The sequence below is a fragment of the Heterodontus francisci genome, chromosome 12 (assembly GCF_036365525.1).
Source record: "Heterodontus francisci isolate sHetFra1 chromosome 12, sHetFra1.hap1, whole genome shotgun sequence".
In the NCBI taxonomy this organism is placed as follows: Eukaryota; Metazoa; Chordata; class Chondrichthyes; order Heterodontiformes; family Heterodontidae; genus Heterodontus; species Heterodontus francisci.
In genome coordinates, this window is record NC_090382.1 from 33,503,275 (window position 1) to 33,526,519 (window position 23,245).

A 23,245-nucleotide genomic window follows, 5' to 3' on the forward strand; every position below is an offset into this window, starting at 1 on the left:
TAAGAACTCTTGCACTTCATTTTTTAATATCAGAAGCGTGACCTCCATATGTCATTCTGTCCTTTTAATATTTGCATCTGATGCCAGTCTCTGTCATGCTAATGGACCCAGTTTACACAACAGGAAAACACAAGCCAGCAGAAATATAGCAAACCAACTTCATGTGCTTTGCTGGAAAGAGCTCTTAACTTAACAGTATAGAGAATCATTAGAATCATAGTAACATTCAGAAAACCAGCTCAAGTGCCTCTTTATATCTTACCCTGAATGCCCCAGGCACAATGTGAATTCTATTATAGATCACTTCCTTCCCTTTCTGTCAAATTGTTTCCATATGCCTGCTGGGCAAGATGGGGTTTGCAGTTACTAATTTTGAAGTTTTTTAAACTAAAATCCCTGGAAATATCATCTCCAGTGATAACATTTAAAAACTCAGTATCTCTCTAATTGGTGAGCACTTCATGAGACCATAAAGTATGGTAGCACAATGGTTATATTACTAGACTGATGAAATAGAGACCAGGACTATTAGTCCACAGGATGCAAGATCAAATCCCATCATGCCAGTTTGAGAATTTGAAGTCAATTTTCAAAAACTGGAAATACAAAAGCAGTCAGATCATCAGCTGGGTTGTGAATGTCCTTTAGGAAAAGTGCTGCCCTCACCTAGTCTGGCTTTTACGCAACTCCTGTCCCACACCAAAATGACTGATTCTTAACTTCCCTCAGAAGTGCATTAGCCTGGCACTCAGTTTTTAAACAAAGCACCTACCCACTCATGAAGAACCACCAGGGCAACTATGAATGCACATAAATGCCAGCCTTGCCCTCATCTCATGAAAATGTATATTAAAAAATCCCAGCCCTCATCCAAATGGCGAGTAAAGTATGATACCACAAGCTCAAATGGGCAAACATGTCAGATAGGTGGAAGAACAATGGACCAGATAACCAACCCCCTCTGAATAAATGTTCCCTGCTGTTCCTGTGGATGTTAACTGAGTTGCTCTTCCGCAGCATATGTACTGCTGTAGCAATTTACTTTTCACCTCCCTATAAAGGGGATGTTTGATAAGTCACATTGTGAATCTGCACCACATTGATTGCCAACTATAGGGAGGTACTACACAATGCGTGACCGGGTCCGACCTCCTGCCACATTGGAGCGGCCGCCTACGGGTGACTGAACAGCGACCGCAGCACAGCCCGAGTCTGGACAGGGGAAGGCTGAGCCTGTGACAGAGGCCGGATCCGGGGAGCAACTAGTCCGGGTAACCGTCAACATCAATCACCCCAGGGCTGAAACAGACCTGAGAACCGCGGCCTTTCCTACCTTCAAGAATTACAAGGACTATGGCCTCACACCACTCTCCGTCTCAAGGTGCGTCCACTCTCTCCGCGCGCTACTCTATAACGACTCACCTTTTTCAAACCTCGCGCCGCCACCGATAGCTTCCAATCGCCGTCCACTTTCTAGTGACCTCACTCTAACGCATGCGCACTGTCGGGCTGTGCCAATTTGAGAATTAGGTGCCGCCATATTTCATAAGGGCAAAAAAAAAGATGGGATGATTTATGGGACTGCATGTATTTTGCACATGCGCTGTCCCAACCCGATCTCGAGCTCGTCCCCAGAGGTTGCGGCTCAGTCACCATAGATCTGCGCATGAGCAGAGCAGCACGACAGCATGTAGCAATCACCGGCAACCGAGTGCGCATGCACGAGTCCAACACTGGTATTTCCAGTTCTTTTTAGACAGTCCCTCAGGACGAGGAGAGCTTTCTTCCACTCCAGGGTTGTGGATCTTTAGGTGACTGAATCATCCAATCCTGACATTCCAGGTCCCGACGCTTATTTTGAGATGGTGGAAGACGCTTGTGCATGGGTTCTTTTAACATGTGGTGGCCATTGCACACCGACAACCGCATGGTCTGAGCGAAACAAGGTCTTTGTCCAGTGGCAGGGATGGCCAAGATGATTGGAGACCAGGCTCCGTTACACAGACGAGGACTAATACACAGCATGTCCAGCTGGCGAGCCCGGATGCAGGCCGTGTGGATTTGCATCAGGGTGTTCTTGAAGAGGCAGCTGAAAGCCTGCTCCAAGGGTTTCCGTGACAATGGCTCCGCAGGACCCCTCATGAAGCTGGCAAGATTAGGCTGAAGCAGATAAACCAGTATAATCAGTGGCCAGTCACAGGCTCAGGCTCTGAACAGCAATTCAGAGACCAAATTGGGTCTTACGTTATAACCAGTGTAGTCCAATGCAAAAGCATCTTCTTGATGTTGAGATAAGTCCAGAAATTTGAAGCTAAGTTTCAAAGAGGATCTAGATGTAGATTTTTCCAGATCCTTTCCACAGCTCACAGGTTGGAAAAACAGAAAGGCAGCAGATTATAGATGGAAGCAGAATCTTAGATTTTTCAAATGTAGTCCAGCGCAGTCAGGAATTTGAAGCCAGATTTGAGAGAAAAACCACATCCAGGACTTATCCAGATCTTTACCAGAGCTCACAAGGTCTCCAATAGTTGTAGAAAAACAAGTGAGCATTAATTTTGTGAACTCTTGTCATTTCCCTTTTAATGAGATAGATTATAGGATTTCTACCATAAATATCTAAATGTTATATTACTACTTTTCCACTGTTTGCTTAATCCCTATCGGCATCTTTGGATGTAAATTTAGGGGGCATGATCAAGAAGTTTGCAGGCGACACAAAGATTGGTCGTGTGGTAGATAGCGAGGAGGATAGCTGCAGGCTGCAGGAAGATATTGATGGTCTGGTCAGATGGGCAGAAAAGTGGCAAATGGAATTCAAATTTGGTGATGCATTTGGAGAGGTCAAACAAGGTAAAGGAATACACGATTAATGGGAAAATACTGAGAGGTGTAGAGGAAGTGAGGGACCGGAGTGAATGTCCACAGATCCCTGAAGGTAGCAGGGCAGGTCGATAAGGTGGTTAGGAAGGCATATGGAATCCTTTCTTTTATTAGCTGAGGTATAGAATATAAGCGCAGGGAGGTTAGGCTGGAAATGTATAAATCATTGATTAGGCCACAACTTGTATACTGTATGCAGTTCTGGTCATCTCATTACAGAAAGGATTTAATTGCACTAGAGAGGGTACAGAGGGGATTTACGAGGATGTTGCCAGGACTGGAAAAATGCAGCTATGAGGAAAGATTGATAGGCTGGGATTGTTCTCCTTGGAACAGAGAAGGCCGAGGGGAGACCTGATTGAAATGTACAAAATTTTGAGGGGCCTGGATAGAGTGGATGTGAAGGGCCTATTAAGGCCAGTGACTAGGTTGCATGTATTTAAAGTGATTGGTAGAAAAATTAGAGGGGAGATGAAGAAAAACGTTTTCACCCAGAGGATGATGGGAGTCTGGAACTCACTGCCTGAAAGGGTAGTTGAGGTAGAAACCCTCAACTCATTCAAAAGAAGTCTGGATATGCACCTCAAGTGCCGTAATCTACAGACCAAATACTGGAAGGCGGGATAAGAATGGGTGGATCGTTTTTTGACCGGCACAGACACGATGGGCCAAGTGGCCTCTTTCTGTGCCTTAAACATTCTATGATTCCTCCTGAGGTCCCCAGCATCTCAGATACCAGTCTTCAGCCAATCCGATTCACTCAAGAAATGGCTGAAGGCACTGGATACTGCAAAGGTTATGGGCCCTGACAACAGTCCGGCAATAGTATTGAAGACTTGTGATCCAGAACTAGCCATGCCCTGAGCTAAGCTGTTCCAGTACAGCTACAACATTGGCATCTACCTAGCAATGTGGAAAATTGCCCAGGTATGTCCTGTGCACAAAAAGCAGGACAAATCCGACGCGGCCATTTAACGCCTTATCAGTCACTCCTGATCATCAACAAAATGATGGAAGGGGTCGTCGACAGTGCTATCAAGTGGTACGTGCCCAGCAATAACCTGCTTACCGACGCTCAGCTTGGGTTCCGCCAGGGCCATTTAACTCCTGACCTCATTGCAGCCTTGGTCCAAACGTAGACAAAAGAGCTGAACTCCAGAGGTGAAGTGAGAGTGACTGCCCTTGACATCAAGGCAGTATTTGACCGAGAATGGCATCAAGGAGCCCTAGCAAAACTGAAGTCAAGGGGAATCAGGAGGAAAAGTCTGCTAGTTGGAACCATTCCTAGCACAAAGGAAGATGGTTGTGGTTGTTGGAAATCAATCATCTCAGTCCCAGGATATTACTGTTGGAGTTCCTCAGGGTAGTGTCCTCGGCCTAACCATATCTGGCTGCTTCATTAATGACCTTCCCTCCATCATAAGGCTAGAAGTGGGGATGTTCGCTGATGATTGCATAATGTTCACCATTCGCAACTTCTCAGATACTGAAGCGACTCTTGTAGAAATGCAGCAAGACCTGGACAACATCCAGGCTTGGGCTGATAAGTGGCAAGTAACAGTTGAACCACACATTCACTCCCTCCACCACCGACTCACAGTGGCAGCCAGGCAATGACCATCTCAAACAAGAGAGAATCTAACCATCTTCCCTTCTCGTTAGATGATTACGATGGCTGGATCCCCCACTATCAACATCATGGGGGTCATCATTAACCAGAAACTGAACTGGACCAGCCACATAAATGTTTTGGCTACAAGAGCAGGTCAGAGGCTGGGAATTCTGCGATGAGTAACTCACCTCCTGACTCCCCAATGCCTGTCCACCATCTACAAGGCACAAGTCAGGAGTGTGATGGGTGCAGCTCCAACAACACTCAAGAAGCTCAACACCATCCAGGACAAAGCAGCCCACTTGATTGGCACCCATCCACCACCTTCAACATTCACTCCCTCCACCACCGACTCACAGTGGCAGCAGTGCCTAACATCTACAAGATGCATTGCAGCAACTCACCAAGGCTCCTTCGACAGCACTTTCCAAACCTGCGACCTCTACCACCTAGAAGAATAAGGGCAGCAAATTCACGGGAACATCACCACTTGCAAGTTCCCCTCCAAGCCACACACCATCCTGACTTGAAACTATACTATTCCTTCACTGTCACTGGATCAAAATCCTGGAACTCCCTTCCTAACAGCACTGTGGGTGTACCTAAACCCCAAGGACTGCAGTGGTTCAAGTAGGCAGCTCGCCACCACCTTCTCAAGGGCAATTAGGGATGAGCAATAAATGTTGGCCTAGCCAGCGACACCCACATCCTCCGAACGAATAAAAAAAAAACTTAAGGGGAGATGAGTGCCAACTTTAACCGATAGGGGAGAGGTAGAAGAGCGCCAATATTATCTGGAAAGGTTGAAGGAGAATCGAGTATCTTTGTGATGTGGGGAGTGGGGGGTGGTGGCGGCGTTGGTGGAAGAGTTGAATGGGTAAAAAGTTTTTGTGCTCAGGGTCTGGAGGACTGGAATGGCTTTGGAACTTAAACATTGTGTTTTGGGTAATTAGTTGGTCTACTAAAAGTCCAAATATTATAAAAACCCAATTTGTTCACTAATGTCCTCTGCATTGACCTGGAGGACAATGCCAACTTGCCAACCATCCCCTTCACAAACCCTGAGAAAAGACCAACAGATGTCTCAAAACATCCATAGTATGACGATGGTAACCTTGAGGAAAAGTTGTGACACCGAAGGTGAGAAAGGCTTCTCAGCTCATTCCCAGCTATGGCACAGCATGACAGTCTTATGGGTCTTTATACGAGCACCTCCAAAGCACAGCATGTAAAGAGCATTGCTGGGCAAAGTGCTCCATCAGGAACAAATCATGTCCTTCCAAGCAGTTGACTGACAAGTTTCATATTTCCACTACCTCGAACATTTCATCCCACCGTGCTCTGTAAAGTCCAGTGCAAACTGGCTACATTAGAGTTACCTCCCTACAACACAAACTACCTCTCAGGCAGATCTCAGCAGGTGCCAAGGAAAATTTATGCAAGTCCTGGGAGCACAACCTGCTACCGCCTTTCAGGAGAAGGCTAGAAAGAGGAATTGAGACTTTCCTCACAATCTCTTCCTGCAGCAGAATGAGAGACAATCAATTAATTACCAACTGTCAGAGTTTGGCACCAAAAACCAGTGTTTTAGAAACCAGGTTGCACGTCAACATTTGCTGACAAAAGTTCACACAGTCTGTACTCCTCCCCTTTCAACTCCACTCCTTGGGTCATACTGCAACTAAAGTGATTCTGGTTGCTGCTTGCTACAAGCAGCAGTTCTTGACAGAACAGGAGATCCTACCTGCAGTACATATCACTTCATTGGCAGAAGAAATTAGAAGGAGGGGCGCTGAGATGAAAGCAAAAGGAAGAGGGAATGGATGGAGAGGAAAGAATAATCAATTGTAATGAAGGAAAGAGAGAGAAGGGGTATTTGAAGTAGATAGAAATAAAGGAGGGAATGAAGGGGAGAGGGAAGGGTACAGAAGTTGGGAGTGTTGTTGAGTATTCCTGGCACTTTCTGTTCTCAGCTGGAAACCAGATGGGATTCCAGTTGTAAGCAGCATTTTCCAGCCGACTTAAAGTGGAATCAGTTTAACTTCACTGGTACCAGTTAACGTGTTAACCGGTAAATGTGGATCCACTTGTCAAATGTGGACTTTTGAGCTGGAACCAGTTGGAGTTAATTGAGACCAGTTTACATGTAGCTGGTTTAACTGGAACAAGTTGGCATGCAGATGACAGACTGAAAGCAAACTGATTGTAAATATAAGTGAAGACCAGTTGCTGTTGTGATTGAATATCCATCGCTTCAAGTTCCAGCTGAGCTGCATCATATTTCTGTTCGAACTGGAGCTGGCCATCGCCGTCATTCTAGACTGCATGCTCTGCTGCGCGGTGTGCCACATTCCACCTACATTGAGTCGATTCTGGAACAAAAGCTTCTGCACTTGGCTCCAGATAAGCTTTATATTTGTGTATGCCACTTTTTTTCCCCCTAGCATCGTAATGCAGCTGTTCAATTTCTACCTCAATGGACCGGCCCACCATTAAAGCAACACCTAGAATGGATCAAGCATGAAACCCTGTGGTTAATCGAAATAGGAAAGCTGAGAAAAGTGGGGTTGGACGGGTTAGGACCTCTAATGTTTCTGATTGAAAAAAGTCATTTACAGCACAGAAGAAGTCCATTCCACCCATCGAGTCCATACCAGCTCTTCACGGAGCTTTTCTGTCACTCCTACTCCCCGGCTCGATCCCCGTAGCCCTGCAAGTCTATTTCTCTCAGGTGGCATCCAACATACTCTTGAAGTCATTGATCATCTCTGCTTCCACCACCCTTGTGGGCAGTGAGTTCCAGGTCATTACCACCCACTGTGTAAAAAGGTTCTTCCTCATATTCCCCCTCCATCTTTTGCCCAAAACTTTCAATCTGTGTCCCCTAGTCCTTGTACCCTTTGATGATGGGAATGGTTTTTCCTTGTCTGACTTATCTAAGTCTGTCATAATCTGGTACACTTCTTTAAATCTCCACTCAATCTCCTTTGTTCTAAATATAAACAATCCCAGCTTTTCCAACCTAACCTTGTCATTAAATTTCTCCATCCCTGGAACCATTCTGGTAAATTTCCTCTGCACCCTCTCAAGGACCCTCATACCTTTCCTGAAGCATAGTGACCAGAACTGGACACAATACTCCAGTTGGGGCCTAACCAGAGCTTTATAAAGGTTCAGCATAACTTCCCTGCTTTTGTACTCAATGCCTCTATTTAGAAAGCCCAAGATCCTATATGCTTTACTAACCACTCTCTCAATATGTCCTGCCATCTTCAAAGCTCAATGCACATGCACTCCATGTTCCTCTGTTCCTGCGCACTCTTTCGAACTGTCCTATTATGTATATATTGTCTCTCCCTATTCCTTCTTCCAAAATGCATCACCTCACACTTGTCAGTATTAAATTCCATCTGTCACCTCTCTGCCCACTCTGCTAGCCTATCTATGTCCTGTTGCAGGTGGTTCATATCATCCTCACTGTTTGTCTCACCTCCAAGTTTGGTTTTGTCAGCAAATTATGAGATTCTACTCTGTATTCCAAGATCCAAGTCATTTATATTTAGCAAAAAAGCAGTGGTCCCAGCACTGTCTACCATCCTCCAGTCTCAAAAGCAACCATTTACTACAACTCACTGTTTTCTTTCCTTAAGCCAATTTTTTATCCAATTGGACACTGACCCTCCTATTCCATGAGCCTTAATTTTGTTAATCAGTCTTTTATGTGGTACTTTATCAAATGCTTTCTTAAAATCCATATAAACAACATCCACCACATTCCCTTCATCAATCTTCTCTGTTAATTCATAAAGGAATTTAACTAGATTAATCAAGCATGATCTGCCTTTTACAAATCCATGCTGGCTATCCTTAATTAACTCGAACCTCTCTAAGTGTCTGTTGATATTTTTCCTGATTGTTGTTTCCAAAACCCTATGCACCACTGATGTTAAACTAACTGGCCTGTAGTTGCTAGGACTGTCCTTATACCCCTTCTTGAATAAGGGTGTCTCCAATAGTCTGGCACATCCCCCTATATCCAGAGAAGATTGGAAGATTATAGAAAAATAGGAGCAAGAGTAGGTCATTCGGCCCTTCGAGCCTGCGCTGCCATTCAATACGATCATGGCTGATCATCCAAAGTCAGTACCCTGTTCCCGCTTTCTCCATAGAAAACATAGAAAAATAGGAGGAGGAGGGCAAGCCCTTCCGCCATCTCCATCCCCACTTCCTTTAGCAACCTAGAATACAAGCCATCCAGACCAGGTGACTTATCAACCCAAGCATAGCCAGTCTTTTTAGTACCTCCCCCCTCTCAATTTTTATCCTATCCATTGCCTCTATTCTCTCTGCTTCTACTGATAGTTTGTCAGCCTCCATTTCCTTAGTGAACACGATACAAAGTACTCATTTATATCAGTCTTGCCCTGTGCCTCTAAGCATATATTACTCTGTCTGTCCCTAATAGGCCCCATTCTTCCTCTTACTACTTGCTTACAATTTACATGCTGGTAGAAGATCTTTAGGTTCCCTTTTATGTTGACTGCCATTCTATTTTCATATTCTCCCTTTGCCAGTCTTATTTTCCTCTTCATCTCCCCTCTCAACTTATTGTATTTCGCCAGGTTCTCACTTGAGGAGTTCACCTGACATGCAGTATACACCTTCTGTTTTGTTTCATCATCTCTATCTCCTTCATCAACCAAGAAGCTCTGCTCTTGGTTCCCCTACCTTTCAGCCTTGTTGGAATGTTCCTAGCCTGTACCTGAAGCATTTCTTCCCTAAAGATAACCCATTGTTCCAATACAGTTCTTCCTGTCAGTCTTTGGTTCCATTCTACTCTGGTCAGATCCCTTCTCATCGTGTTGAAATTAGCCCTTCTCCAATCAAGACCTACTTTATTTTGTTCCTTGCTTTTCTGCATTGCTAGTCTAAACCTTATGATACAATGATCACTCTTACCCAGTTGTTCCCACAGACACTTGGTCCACTTAGCCCCCCTCATTTCCCAGCACCAAATCCAGCAATGCCTCTTTTCTAGTTGGGCTGAGAACATACCGATCAAGGAAGTTCTCCTGAACACATTTGAGGAATTCCTCCCTCTCCATACCCTTTACTCTGAAATTATCCCAATCGGTATTTGGGTAATTAAAGTCCCCCAATATCACCACTCTATAATTCTTGCAATCTTTGCAATTTCCCTATAGATTTGCTCCTCTAACTCTCTCTCACTATTTGCAGGCCGATAGAATACCCCTATTAGTGTGATCATACCCTATTGGCTACTTAAAATCAGAAACCCAATGCAAACAGATTAAATTTATGGATAGAAAAGGCAGCAGAGACCAGAAGTCGACTGGCACGCCACGTCCCCCGCCCCTTCCCCCCGCGGCCATCCCACCCAATTTTACGCACTCCCCCACCTGCCATCCCGTAAGTGAAGAGAGCCCATAACCCAGACAGAGATCGATCACAGGTGATGATCTCCCCATCCTTCTAATTCTAAATGCTGTTGAGGGGAAAGTATGGGAACTATAAGAGGGGGATGGTGTTGCAAAGTCATTGGGCTGGGATTTTACCAGGCGACAGGGGTCTCGACCTCTGGCAAAAGCGCCAGCAAGACCCCCACGTCACCCCGTCTTTGGGAGGCCCACCAAATCAAGTGCCAATTAGGCACTTAAATGGACAGTGGTGGGCCTTCCATGGGATCAAGAACCCCAGTGACGGAAGTCCCACCTTTTGAGAGCTGCTGGCCAATAGAGGCTGGCAGCTCTTTAACTGAGCAGTGCCACCGTGGAGGCAATGGCTTCTGCCAGTAGAGCGTCCGACCGAGGTCTAGGAGCAGTGCTGGACCCAGGCCACAGGTAGGTCAGGATGGGAGTGGTCTCCTGGGTTGGAGGTCGCGGGCGAGGGGGGTGGTGTCAGGGGGTCAGCAGCAAGGGCAGGGGGGTGGGACTCAGTAGGCCCCCACCCCCCTTCCTGATGTTGGATCCCTCATTCAGGCACTGTGCCTTTTAATGAATGACCACCACCGTCCCCCCCGCCACCTTCCCACCCGATTACATGCCCTCCCCAACTCCAAATCCACTACGGGGGATAGCATAAAATTCCCCCGATCATGATTGTATGTGTGGGCTTGAGTATTACAGAATATATGGTACTTGGAAGGGAAACTGAAAGTAGCTTTGTGCTTTGGGTTAAACACCTGACTTGGGGGTTGTTGTAAGGTCAAATAGCACTTCAGCCACAGTGAGAGAAGTAAGCAAGAATTCTACAGAAGTCTTTAATAAAATACTTGTTAAATCTTTGTTAAAGTTACAGCTGTGATTTCAAATGTGATTCATTTCAGCCTGAGATGTGACCCCCCCGCCCCCGCCACCCAGTGCCTGCTGCAAGTTTCTTCCTGCTCATGCAACTGCAGCACACATAAACTGTTAGCAAACTAGAGCATGAATTCATCATGGGAAAACACTGTGTCTCCTGACAATGCAGACCGACGGCCTACATCATCCCAAGTAAGTCCACATTTGCCAGCTTGCCAGCATTAATCCACGCATATGCGCACCGACGTCAGCACGCACTTACGTTGTTGATGTAACTCCACACTTTGCGCCACCATGTGACGACCGAGCAGCCGGGTGGGGTGCGTGGATAAGCGAGCAGCAGTGGCGGGGGTGAGGAGGAGAAGTGAGCGGCAGGGCCAAGTGGCGCCAAGGGATGGGAAATCGAGTGGCAAGCGAGGGGCCAAGCGGCGAACGGGAGAAAATTGATTGGCGAACAAGTGGGGTGCCAAGCAACCAACAGGGGAAATCGAAGTGTGGGTGTTGAGCAGCAAACAGGAGGGAATTAAGCGGGAGGACAAGCAGCGAACAGGGGAGCAAGTGGCGAGTAGGGGGCCAAGTGGGGAAGCGAGCAGGCAAACTGTGGGATCAAGCGGAGAGTGAGCAGCAAGCAGGGGAACCGAACGATGAGCTGCGGGGGGAGTTGAGCAGCAAGCGGGTGGGATGCCGAGCAACCGGCGAGGAGGGATGAGTGAGCGGCGAACAGACAGGAGTGGGAGGGAGCGCCAAGCAGTCGGGAGCAGCATGGGGGAGCGCCGAGCAGTCGGAAGCGGCAGGAGGTAGCGCCGAGCAGTCGGGCACAGCATGGAGCAGAGAGCAGTCAGGAGCAGTGGGAGGGAGTGCCGTGCAGTCAGGAGCAACGAATAGAGAAGTGGGCAATGAAGGGGGTTTGTGGTTTGTGCCAAATTGAGCAGCACCATCTTTATTACTGGCAGCTGCCTGAGACATCTCAGACAGTGACGTTTCAGTCAATTGTGCATGTGGCAGTAATGCGCCAGTATGTGGCACTGTCAGTGAACGCGTCCTAGAAAATTCTTAAACATAATGAAATGATTCCGCACGTTTCAGGCTTGAGTGTGTTGTCCAAATGCAATACTATCGATGCTAATAACTATCATGAGTCTACGGTAGATTCATACAACCTGTTTCTTACATCTTCAAGTTGATAAAACTTGTAATAAAAACAGAAAGTGCTGGAAATACTCAGCAGGTCAGGCAGCATCTGTGGAGAGAGAAACAGAGTTAATGTTTCAGGTCTGTGACCCTTCATCAGAACTGGCAAAGATTCAGTGTTCAATCAGAGTCTGTAGAGTGCCTATTCGGAAGATAAGGTGCTGTTCCTCGAGCTTGTGTTGAGTTTCACTGGAACACTGCAGCAGGCCGAGGACAGAAATATGGATGTGAGAGCAGGGTGTTAATTAAAATGGTAAGTTACCGGAAGCTTGGGGTCATGCTTGCAGACTGAGTAGAGGTATTCCCACAAAGCTGTCATTCAATCTGAGTTTGGTCCACAAAAAGACAGGTATAACTAGGACTCATGCCCACATTTCTGTCCTCGGCCTGATGCAACATTGTGTTCAACAACTTCAGACCATGACTGCCATTTTGATTGGTTTTTTTTGCCATGTGCCTGTCTTAAGCTGGTTTTTCATGTTTTTGCTTTCAGAGACAGCTGTTCATTATTCTGCCATTAACACACTCTCTGGACAAATGCTTTGTCTTTTACTCATTATTACTACTCCCTTTGCCTTTTGTTCCTTGACACCAGTGTCATTTAATCTCCCTTGCCCTTCACCCTTTCACTAGCTCAAAGCCACCGCATTTCTAGTAATGTTCTGAGTTCTGATGAAAGGTCACAGACCTGAAATGTTAACTCTGTTTCTCTCTCCACACTTGCTGCCTGACGTCTTTGAGTATTTCCAGTACTTTCTACTTTTATTTCAAATTTCCAACATCTGCAGTATTTTGCTTTTATTATATCAGTCTGTGCAGGCATTTTGATTCATTATTTCCTTGATCGCTGCAAGATCTGGACTCGGCCTGCTGCAGTGTTCCAATGAAGCTCAACGAAAGCTCGAGGAGCAACACTTTATCTTCTGCTTAGGCACTCTACAGCCTTCTGAACATTGAACCTTTGCCAGTTCTGATGAAAGGTCACTGACCTGAAGCATGAACTCTGTTTCTATATCCACAGATGCTGCCAGACCTAATCGTAGTCAAAGAGATACAGCACTGAAACAGGCCCTTCCACCGAGTTACCTACTTACTACTAACCCTACAGTAATCCCAGATTTCCTACCACCTACCTGCGCTAGGGCAATTTAGAATGGCCAATTTACCTAACAACCTGCAAGTCTTTGGCTGTGGGAGGAAACCGGAGCACCCAGCGAAAACCCACACGGTCACAGGGAGAACTTGCAACACAGGCAGTACCCAGAATTGAACCCAGGTCGCTGGAGCTGTGAGGCTGCGGTGCTAACCACTGTGCCTGCTGAGTATTTCCAGCATTTTCTGTTTTGGAGGTAGACTTAAAAGAGAGTCTAGCAGTGGGAGCTGGACTTAATTTATTGTTTTTTTGCCGATGGGGGAGACAGAGAGATTTTAAAATGTGATCTTGATTTTATTTTGCAACCCGGGGTGAGAGATTTGAAAATCTGAACTTCATGGATTTTTTTGGAATTTTTGCAAAGAGAGTATCTAGCTGGGATGTGATTTTTGTTTGCTATTGGGGGAAGAGAAAGAAGAGAGCTGTTTCTCTTAACATTGATTTTTTGAATGCCACTAATTTAAATTAACTATTTCAATCTATTAATCAGTACAGATTTAATTCCATCATGTCTGCTGAGGTCGTGTACTTCCGGCTCCTTGCCAATAATATCCGCTGGCTAGTCTGCATTGAGGAAGATGTCAAACATTTTGATCCAGGGTCCCACCATGAGACTAATGTCTACATGGTGCGATGGGTTCAAGTGAGTGCTGATGGCTCAGGAAGCAGAACAGAAAAAAGGAAGATGGGTTCCACAAAATTTGGTTTCTGGACCATATGGACCAAGAAGAGTCATGAATCTTAGCAGATTCAGTGTGTTTTTCAGGTATGTAATTGTTCTTCTCTCTCCCTACAGAGACCCATAAAGAGATTGATTTAAGATGGAATGGATATCGCACACCTACATGATGGACGTGCTTTCCAAAATGGGGTTTGGGGAGGGAATCTGCAATTGGATCCAACTGCTCTACACAAACATCAGTAGCGCAGTCTCAATCAACGGGTGGGAATCTGAAAGTTTCCCGATCAAATCTGGAGTCAGACAGGGCTGTCCTCTTTCCCCGGTCTTGTTTGTTTGCTGTATTGAACCCTTTGCTGAGTCTATTAGGAAGGATGCGAGCATAAGAGGGGTGACAATCCCAGGCAGCGGAGGCACTCAGGTCAAAACCTCCCTGTACATGGATGACGTCGCCGTCTTCTGCTCGGATCCGCTGTCCGTGCGCAGACTGATGAGCATCTGCGACCAGTTCGAACTGGCCTCGGGAGCCAAAGTTAACCACGGCAAGAGCGAGGCCATGTTCTTTGGGAACTGGGCTGACCGATCCTTTGTCCCCTTCACCGTCAGGTCAGATTACCTGAAGGTGCTGGGGATATGGTTCGGAAGTGCCGGGGCGTGCACCAAAACATGGGAGGAGCGAGTAGCCAAGGTACGACAAAAGTTGGGCATGTGGGGGCAGCGATCTCTCTCCATTGTGGGTAAGAACCTGGTCATCAGGTGCGAGGCGCTCACGTTGTTGCTGTACGTGGCGCAGGTCTGGCCCATACCCCACTCCTGCGCTGTGGCAGTCACCCGAGCCATTTTCCGCTTCGTCTGGGGATCTAAAATGGACCGGGTCCGGAGGGACACGATGTTCAAATCTCTGGACAAGGGCGGGAAAAATGTACCCAACGTGGCCCTCATCCTGATGACCACCTTCGTGTGCGGCTGCATCAAGCTATGTGTAGATCCCCAGTACGCAAACTCCAAGTGTCACTACGTGCTGAGGTTCTATCTGTCCCCGGTGTTGCGAAGGATGGGCCTGGTCACATTGCCGCGGAACGCACCATGCAGTTGGGCGGCGCCGTACCACCTATCCTTCGTGGAGCAGTTTCTGCGGAAAAACACCTTTGACCACCGGTCCATCAGGCAGTGGTCTGCACGGAATGTCCTCAAGGCCCTACGGGAAAAGGAAACGGTGGATCCTGTCGGATGGTTCCCCGAGCAGACCGTCAAAGTCATTTGGCGGAATGCCTCATCACCAGAACTTTCAAACAAGCACCAAGACGTAGCTTGGCTGGTGGTGAGAAGGGCCCTCCCCGTCAGATCCTTCATGCACACCCGAAGTCTCGCCCCCTCCGCACAGTGCCCCCGCGTTGGCTGTGGTGGGGAAGAGACGGTCGCCCACCTCCTCCTGGAATGTGCCTTTGCAAAGCAGGTGTGGAAAGAGATGCAGTGGTTTTTGTCAAGGTTCATCCCAAGCAGCTCTGTAACACAGGAGTCTGTGCTCTACGGGCTGTTCCCAGGGACGCACACCGAGACAAACATCAACTGCTGCTGGAGGACTATCAATTCGGTGAAAGACGCCCTTTGGTCTGCCCGAAACTTGCTGGTCTTCCAGCGCAAAGAGTTGTCCACCACCGAATGTTGCAGACTGGCACATTCCAAGGTCCAGGACTACGTGCTGAGGGACGCACTAAAGCTTGGGGCAGCCGCAGCAAAGGCTCAATGGGGAAAGACCACAGTGTAAGGTTCCCCCACCAAGCTGGACTGAGGGGCTGGAACCATGGGAAGCCCCTCGAACTGTATCGTTAATATTCTCAATTGCTGTAAATGTAAAACTGTAATTGACATGACAATTGTGAAACGGAAGGGTTGGGAAGAAACTCATGACATTATTGAAAGAAACTGATCTCTTTTGCAATGTTTGTATTTTTTCGTGCTGTTTGGAAACTGTTTGGCAATGTAATTTTTACAGATTTTTATGAATAAAGTATATTTTGGAAATAAAAAAAAAAAAAATTTAAGATGGAATGTGGCTCGTGATTCCGCATCCCTAAGGTTGAAACAGTGGAAACAGACAGCAGTAGTGATGATGTTCCTCTCTCGACTATGAGCGTGAAGAGGGCAATGAAAGATACTAATATGTGCAGGTTATGTTCTACTTTTCATCGCGGTAGTTAAAATGTTATACTCACAGGCCTGCATGGACAGTTAAGTGCCTGATTGCAAAGAGTGTATGGAACTTGTAAATTCAGTCACATCACCAATGCCAGTTGCTGTGAAAAGCTTCTTAATATTTCATTTCTCTTCCAGAAGGAGATGTCTGCACGAGCTCGGGATGCCCAAGTCAAGTAGCTGAGGTCTATCATGGACGAGCGGCTGATGGGAAAGGAGAAGGGGACAGTGAATTTGCCCCCGAGAACAGCCAATACTTCCCAGCCCCATAGAGAGCTGGTAGTTGTGGCAGAGCCCTCCCCGTGCCTCAACGGAAGTCCCACCCCACTCGCTTTCCCCAGGACAAGTACCTGCCCAGTGCTTGTTGCTGCTTGTTAAGATCAAAAGATTTTAAGCAGAGAAGGCAGCCCCGCAGGAGAAAGTGGAGAAGGTTTCAATACTTCACCACCGCCTCCAAGAAAAGATTCTTACCACCTTCAGCCAGGGTAATATATTTGTTTAGATAGCTTTAAGTTTCATGTCAGGCAAACCCCCCCACCTGCCAAGATTGAGGCACACATTATTTCGCCACAGGAACATTAAAGTTTAAAAATTGCAAGCTCGACTGGAAAGACATTTGCATAGTAACAGACGGTGTTGAAACAATGGGAAACCAATACACAGAAGTGGTCAGACCAGTTTTAGTCACATGACTAACTGTTGCAGAGGTTTGAACTGAGAGTTTTAAATTGGAGAAAACAGTACTTGAGATCAGAACGCCGTGTGCTCCCGGTTGGAACTGAAGCAGAACCCTCTCCTGTCTGCCTGCTCCATATTTTTCCCATGGAACTGAATCTTGTGAAGACATGTAAACTCAGAGAGAGAAAAATCTGCTACGTGAACAAGGTTTAAGCAGAATACTGGGCCCCAACAAAATGCAAGACCATATCTTCAATCAAGGACTACAACGAGCTCGAGAAACAGTAACAAGATATTGCCTCAAACTGTTCTACTTATCTTTTCTTCTCTTTTTTGCCCCTATTTGCATGTGCGTATCACGTGTGCTTGCTAGCATGGGCGCATCGTATATCCGTAGGCGTTAACGGTATTAGAGTTTAAGTTTAAGGTTTAGTAAATTTCATCTTTCTACTTTAAACCAGAGAAAGCCTGTTTGTGCTCATTTATTTGCCTTATAATGGGAAAGGATTCACAAGGGGGGAGCTCAAAACACAGTGTGTTAAAAATTAAATCCTTTTCCAATAAGGCCAAGTGAAGATAGTGACAGACCCCTAGACACCTTTCTCACCTGGTTGTAACAGAAATTGGGTGCTAGCATCCGGAATTTTACCCACAGTCAAATGAGTGAAATTGGAAGTGGGAAGCCAAATTATTCACTATCAAAAAGAGCAAGTTTTCAATACAGGTTTTCTTGTAGTTGTGTGTGCTTGAATACTAACTTGTCTGCAACTGAAGCGAGTAGCTCTCCAAGCCAGGGTGAAGTAACTTGGGATACGTTAAAAGCACTGTCTATGGAGGAGTTGAGAAGAATGGCTGAGCAGTGTGGGATCACTGTACGTGGCAAGGCTAGGAAGTCTGAACTCCTAAGGCTAGTGGCCTACCATTTTTCCTTTGAATCTGAAGAAGCAAAAGCAGTGTTAGAAACAGAATCCGACAGGGTATTGTTAGCAAAGATACAATTGGAACAGAGGAAACTTGAATTTGAGGAAAGGAGAAAGAGAGGGAGAGACAGGAGAGGGAGAAAGAGAGAGCCTTCCAAAAGGAACGTGAAGAGAAAGAAAGACAGGAAAAGGAACGAGAGAGAGAGAAAGAATATTCCAGAAGCAATGCGAAGAAAGAGAGTTACGGTGGCTTGAGTTAGCTGGGGGGGGGGTGGTGGGGGGGGGGGGACACAGAGTAACTCCAGTGAAAGCATGGCTAATATGGAGGAACATAATTCAGGGCTGGATACAAAATTGCTAAAACTCGCTCAATTAATTCCAAAATTCAATGAGGAAGATGTGGAAGCGTTCTTTGTGTCGTTTGAGAAACTGGCAAGGCAGCTGAAATGGCCAGCTGAGACCTGGTCTCTCTTATTGTAAAGCAAACTAACCTGAAAAGCCCATGAAGTTTATTCCTTGTTGCCAAATGAGTGTTCATCCAATTATGAACTGACCAAAAATGCTGTCCTCGGGACATATGAATTAGTACCCGAAGCCTGCTGCCAAAAGTTTAGAACACTCAAAAAGCAAGCTAATCAAACTTATCTGGAGTTTGAAAGAAGTAAGCAGCTGGATTTTGACCAGTGGCTAAGGTCTTTAAAAATACAGGTCAGCTATGAGACTCTCAGAGAAGTAATCCTGTTAGAGGAATTTAAAAACTCTCTCCCATTCTCAGCGGGTCCAGAGAGTCCGACAAGCAGCCATTCTGACCGATGAATTTGCTTTAATTTATAAGTTGGTTTCCCAAAAGAGAACCTTTCCTGATCATCCCTACAAATCCAAAAAGGACAAAGGGTGGGAAGGTGATATCCACCCAGGCAGTCCTGGAAGAGAAAGGAAAGCAGGAGACACAGGGGGTCCTCCTCCAGCCAAAAAGGAAGGTGCTGTGAGAAAGAGTGAGACCTGGAGGCCTGTGTGCTTCCAATGTAATAAAGCAGGGCATTTAAAAACTGACTGCTGGAAACTAAAGGGGAAACCGGTAGAGTTAATCAGGGCACACCCACTCAGTGCAGACGGGACCCTGACGGAAAACATAGAACAAGCTGTGGCTTTAACTGCAGTAAGAATGCAACCCAGGAAACTTACTACATCCAGTGCAGGAAAAGTTAATAGGATTCCTGAAGGTTATCAGGATTTTGTATTTAAAGGGAAAGTAACCCCATATCCGTCGAGTGGGAAAAGCAAGCCCATAGGGATTCTCAGGGACACAGGGGCCACCAGATCCCTTTTACTGGGAAAAGGCCTGACCTTTCCCCCAGAGAGTGCAGTGAACACCAGAATGGTGGTGAATGGTATTGGAGGGCAGTGTATGCCTGTACCAGTACATTGGGTGCACCTGGAGTGCGACCTAGTTTCAGAACCAGTGACTGTAGGGATTGTCCCTAGTTTGTCTGTGGACGGGGTTGACCTGTTCCTAGTTAATCATCTGGCAGGGGTGAAGGTGGTAACCCTCCCAGTAGTGAAAGAAAGACCGCAGGAGGTCAGAGAGACAGGGCGGTGGCAGGATACGGTTCCCTGCAGTTTCCCTGAATGTGTAGTGGATCAGGCCCTGATCAAACCAGCTCCCCAAGAGGAGACTGCATTGGCACTGCAGGCAAATGACCATGAGGTCTGCCTGTCCGAGACTTTCTTTGGAAAGTTAGGAGATCCAGGGAATGAATTAAATGGATTTTCCCTAGCTGATGCTCAGCGAGCTGACCCAGTATTGCAAGAGTTAGCACAGGCTGAGGGAGTCCCTGACTGCTACTATTTAAAGAATGAGGTACTGATGAGGAAATAGAATTCTCCTCACAGAACTGAGAGCAAGGAGTGGACAGTAGTTCACCAGTTAGTGGTGCCACAGAGGTACCAGGGATAAATATTAAGAAGGGCCCAAGAGACTACAGTGGCTGTACAAGCCAGTATACATACGAAAGATCAAAGCCTGCATAAGACAGCAGATTGACTGGCGAAAACTCCACAAAGATGTGATGGAGTACTGCAGGAGTTGCCACATGTGCCAGGTTGAGGGGAAACTCCAACCTACAGTGAAACTTGCACCCTTATGTCCTGTACCAGTGTTAGGAGGACCCTCCAGCAGAGGGCTAGTGAACTGTAAGAGACCCCCACCGAGAACAAAAGGGGACAGGCAGGCATACGGCTGGCAAAAGTTTAGAAAGAGAAGGGGAAAAAGTGACCAAAAGGGCAGGTTAAAGGAAGTCCGGGAAAAATCCCGGATTAAAACCTCTACCGTCCGGTCAACCAACCTCAAAATATATGAAAAGTTAGACCCCACATCCTCCTATGTAAATGCTGTAGAAGCACCCCACCAGAGTTGCTAACAGCATTTACAAAACCTGCAGAGACAAAGAGAGACCTCTAGGGGGCAGAGAAACCGTGAGGGTGATGCCTCACCTAGTCGAAGTGTCACAGGAGAATGCAGTTAGGTCTGCACAAATACCTGCAGGTAAGATTGTCCCAGAGAACAAAGGGGAGAGTAACAATGACTCCTCCCCCACAGTCAGAGGAAAAGGGAATCACCCTGAAGACAAAAATCTTTGCATGGCTGAGGGAGTTCAGGATGGACCTGCCCACGACTACTCTCCTGAGGGAAAAAAAAGGGAAAATTAAAGCAGCCCTGGCACCCAGAACAGACCGTTTTTAATTAGTGAATGAATGGAAATGAATGAGAGAAATGCATGGTTTTTTCTTTCTGTATCTTATATTTCTCTCAAACTCTGTAATGAAATGCGCCATTTTACTTCAAATCGCATTTCATTCCCCTGGGTGTGTAGGTGTAGGTATCACCTGCCAAGGCTGAAGCAGACATTATTTCACCACATGAACATTAAAACTTAAAAATTGCAAGCCCGGCTGGAAATACATTTGCATAGCAACAGACCGTGTTGAAACAATGTGGACCCAGTAGTTGCTTCCCCAATACATAGAAGTGGTCAGACCAGTTTTAGTCACATGACTAACTGGCTGTTGCAGAGGTTTGAACTGAGAGTTTTAAATTGGAGAAAACAGTACTTGAGATCAGAACGCCGTGTGTTCCGGTTGGAACTGAAGCAGAACCCTCTCCTGTCTGCCTGCTCCATCTCTTTCCCATGGAACTGAATCTTGTGAAGCCACGTAAACTCAGAGAGAGAAAAATCTCCTACGTGAACAAGGGTTAAGCAGAATACTGGGCCCCAAGGAAAGACTCGACCAAATCTTCAATTGAAGGCTACGGCGATCTTAAGAAACAGTAACAAGATATTGCCTCAAACTGTTCTACTTATCTTTTCTTCGGCTCTTCTCTGTCCCTACTTGCATGTGTGTAGCGCGTGTGCATGCTAGCGTGGGCGCGTCTACAACCGTTGGCGTTAATGGTATTAGAGTTTAAGTTTAAGATTTAATAAATTTAATCTTCTTAAACCAGAGAAATCCTGTTTGCACTCATTTCTTTGCCTTACAATTGGAAAGATGTGAACACAGATTCACAAAGGAGGAGCTCAAAAAGTATGTTAAAAATTAAACCCTGTTACAATAAGACCAGGAGAAGAGAGTAACAGACCCCTCGACACCTTTCTAACCTAGTCGTAACATTCATTTTACATGCCACATCAATGCTGACTAATGCAGCATCCCTCCGGTCAGGAAAAGATGATAAATATATTGGATATATTATAAATGTATTGGAGTTGCACAAATGTCCTCCACAACATCTTATACTGTTTCTTTTGCTTCCTGTTGCAGCAAGAGGATCGCACCAGCCTCGCAATTTGGCTATGCAGCACAGGTCCTCCTTGCCTCTCCATGTCCAGCCACAGTCCAGGCCCGCCACGCCTCTCCATGTCCAGCCACAGTCCAGACCCTCCACGCCTCTCCATGTTCAGCCACAATCCAGACCCTCCTCGACTCTCCATGTTCAGCCACAATCCAGACCCTCCTCGCCTCTCCATGTCCTGCCACAGCCTAGGCCCTCCTCGCCTTTCCATGATCAGCCACAGCCCAGGCCCTCCACGCCTCTCCATGTCCAGCCACAGTGCAGGCCCTCCACGCCTTTCCATGTCCAGCCACAGTCCAGGCCCTCCACGCCTCTCCCTGTCCAGCCGCAGTCCAGGCCCTCCACGCCTCTCCATGTCCAGCCGCAGTCCAGGCCCTCCACGCCTCTCCATGTCCAGCCCTAGCCTAGGCCCTCCTCGCCTCTCCATGTCCAGCCCCAGCCTAGGCCCTCCTCGCCTCTCCATGTCCAGCCGCATCCTAGGCCCTCCTCGCCTCTCCATGTCCAGCCCCAGCCTAGGCCCTCCTCGCCTCTCCATGTCCAGCCGCATCCTAGGCCCTCCTCGCCTCTCCATGTCCAGCCGCAGCCTAGGCCCTCCTCGCCTCTCCATGTTCAGCCGAAGCCTAGGTCCTCCTCGCCTCTCCATGTCCAGCCGCAGCCTAGGCCCACCTCGCCTCTCCATGTTCAGCCGAAGCCTAGGTCCTCCTCGCCTCTCCATGTCCAGCCGCAGCCTAGGCCCTCCTCGCCTCTTCATGTCCAGCCGCAGCCTAGGTCCTCCTCGCCTCTCCATGTCCAGCCACAGTCCAGGCCCTCCTCACCTCTCCATGTCCAGCTGCAGCCTACAGCCTCCTCGCTTCTCCAGGACCAACCGCAGACCAGGATCATGCCTGTCAGTACAACAACACCACCCAGGCCCATGCACAGTGAAGCTGCAGCAATGATTGTCATGGTTGGGGAGGCAAGCGTGCACGTGGAGCAACAGTACATGCCAATTGATGGGAAGGTACTGATTCCCACAATTTCCCACATATTTGAAATTCATGGTCGGTTTACGCGAAAGCACCTTTAAAAGTGATGGATCATAGATGGTGATTGGAATGTTAAACTTGCCTTTTGCAAGTGTGTCTGCACTATAGTATCATCTGTATTCATGTCAAGTCTGTACAGTAATTTATAGTCTTTAGTATTTTCAAATATTACATACAGGATACTGATATGTCGCTGATCTTCCTTACAGTTGCAATTGTAGAAGGAGATCGAAATCCCTGAGCACCAGTGGACCTCTCCTACTGGCCAGTGGACCAATTCATTGTTCGTTAAGTCCCTGTATGGGGGTCCACAGTGTTGAGGGACAGCTCCATCTGTGGGAGAGTGTACCACGTTCATAAATGCTGGTGGTACATATCGCCTGGCGAAACTCCCCCCTCCACCCGTCACCTCTCCGAGGAAGCTCACGCTGTCAAAGCTAACCACTTTGTAAAGTGCAAATTTTTGCAGTAGATGTTTTCAATCTATTTTTAAAAAATACATCATGGATGTCACTTTTCTACTACATTTTGTGTTTAAAGGTTTTAATGAGTCATTGCTTCATTTTTTTCTCTTCTTTTTGTAGCATGTTTCAACCATCACCTACACATGAAGGGGCTGAATAAGGAGGTTGTCTCAAAAGAGCTTGCGAGCTTCAACAGTTTATAACTGAAAAGATCCAGGATCTAAATAATAAATCAAAAGGTCAATAAATTAAAATTTGTGGAGATGTGTGTTCCTGT

General features: G+C 46.8%; 2 protein-coding genes across 6 annotated transcripts in view; one reads left to right on the forward strand and one right to left on the reverse strand.

Annotated features, from left to right (window-relative positions):
• The window catches only part of kif20a (kinesin family member 20A), a 49,290-nt gene extending 47,808 nt beyond the window's left edge, over positions 1–1,482 (reverse strand). The window contains exon 1 of one of the 3 annotated variants that reach the window (XM_068043285.1): positions 1,423–1,482. The gene's annotated coding sequence lies outside the window, so the exon portion shown is untranslated. The other 2 variants (XM_068043284.1, XM_068043286.1) reach the window with 2 other exon arrangements.
• Positions 1,483–1,732: 250 nt separating this feature from the next.
• Positions 1,733–23,222, forward strand: LOC137375562 (putative protein FAM47C). Of its 3 annotated transcripts, XM_068042911.1 has the most exons (6): positions 1,733–1,811; positions 10,839–11,004; positions 13,647–13,922; positions 16,170–16,993; positions 21,449–22,479; positions 23,089–23,222. In XM_068042911.1, exons 4-5 carry the CDS (start codon positions 16,946–16,948, stop codon positions 22,415–22,417), a joined length of 1,017 nt encoding a protein of 338 aa, XP_067899012.1. In that variant the 5' UTR covers positions 1,733–1,811; positions 10,839–11,004; positions 13,647–13,922; positions 16,170–16,945; the 3' UTR covers positions 22,418–22,479; positions 23,089–23,222. The 3 variants fall into 3 exon arrangements, 2 of the variants coding, with proteins under 2 accessions (XP_067899012.1, XP_067899013.1); XR_010976023.1 differs by lacking the exon at positions 1,733–1,811 and having other exon boundaries at positions 10,718–11,004; positions 16,170–17,058; XM_068042912.1 differs by lacking the exon at positions 1,733–1,811 and having other exon boundaries at positions 10,718–11,004; positions 13,652–13,922.
• The last annotated feature ends 23 nt before the right edge of the window (positions 23,223–23,245 follow it).

What these genes read in the sequence shown, in the direction of transcription:
- LOC137375562 (XM_068042911.1), top strand. Translation starts at nt 16,946, where the DNA reads ATGCAAGACCATATCTTCAATCAAGGACTACAACGAGCTCGAGAAACA. An exon ending in TACAACGAGCTCGAGAAACA is followed by an intron (nt 16,994 to 21,448) that starts GTAACAAGATAT and finishes TTCCTGTTGCAG; the next exon opens with CAAGAGGATCGCACCAGCCT.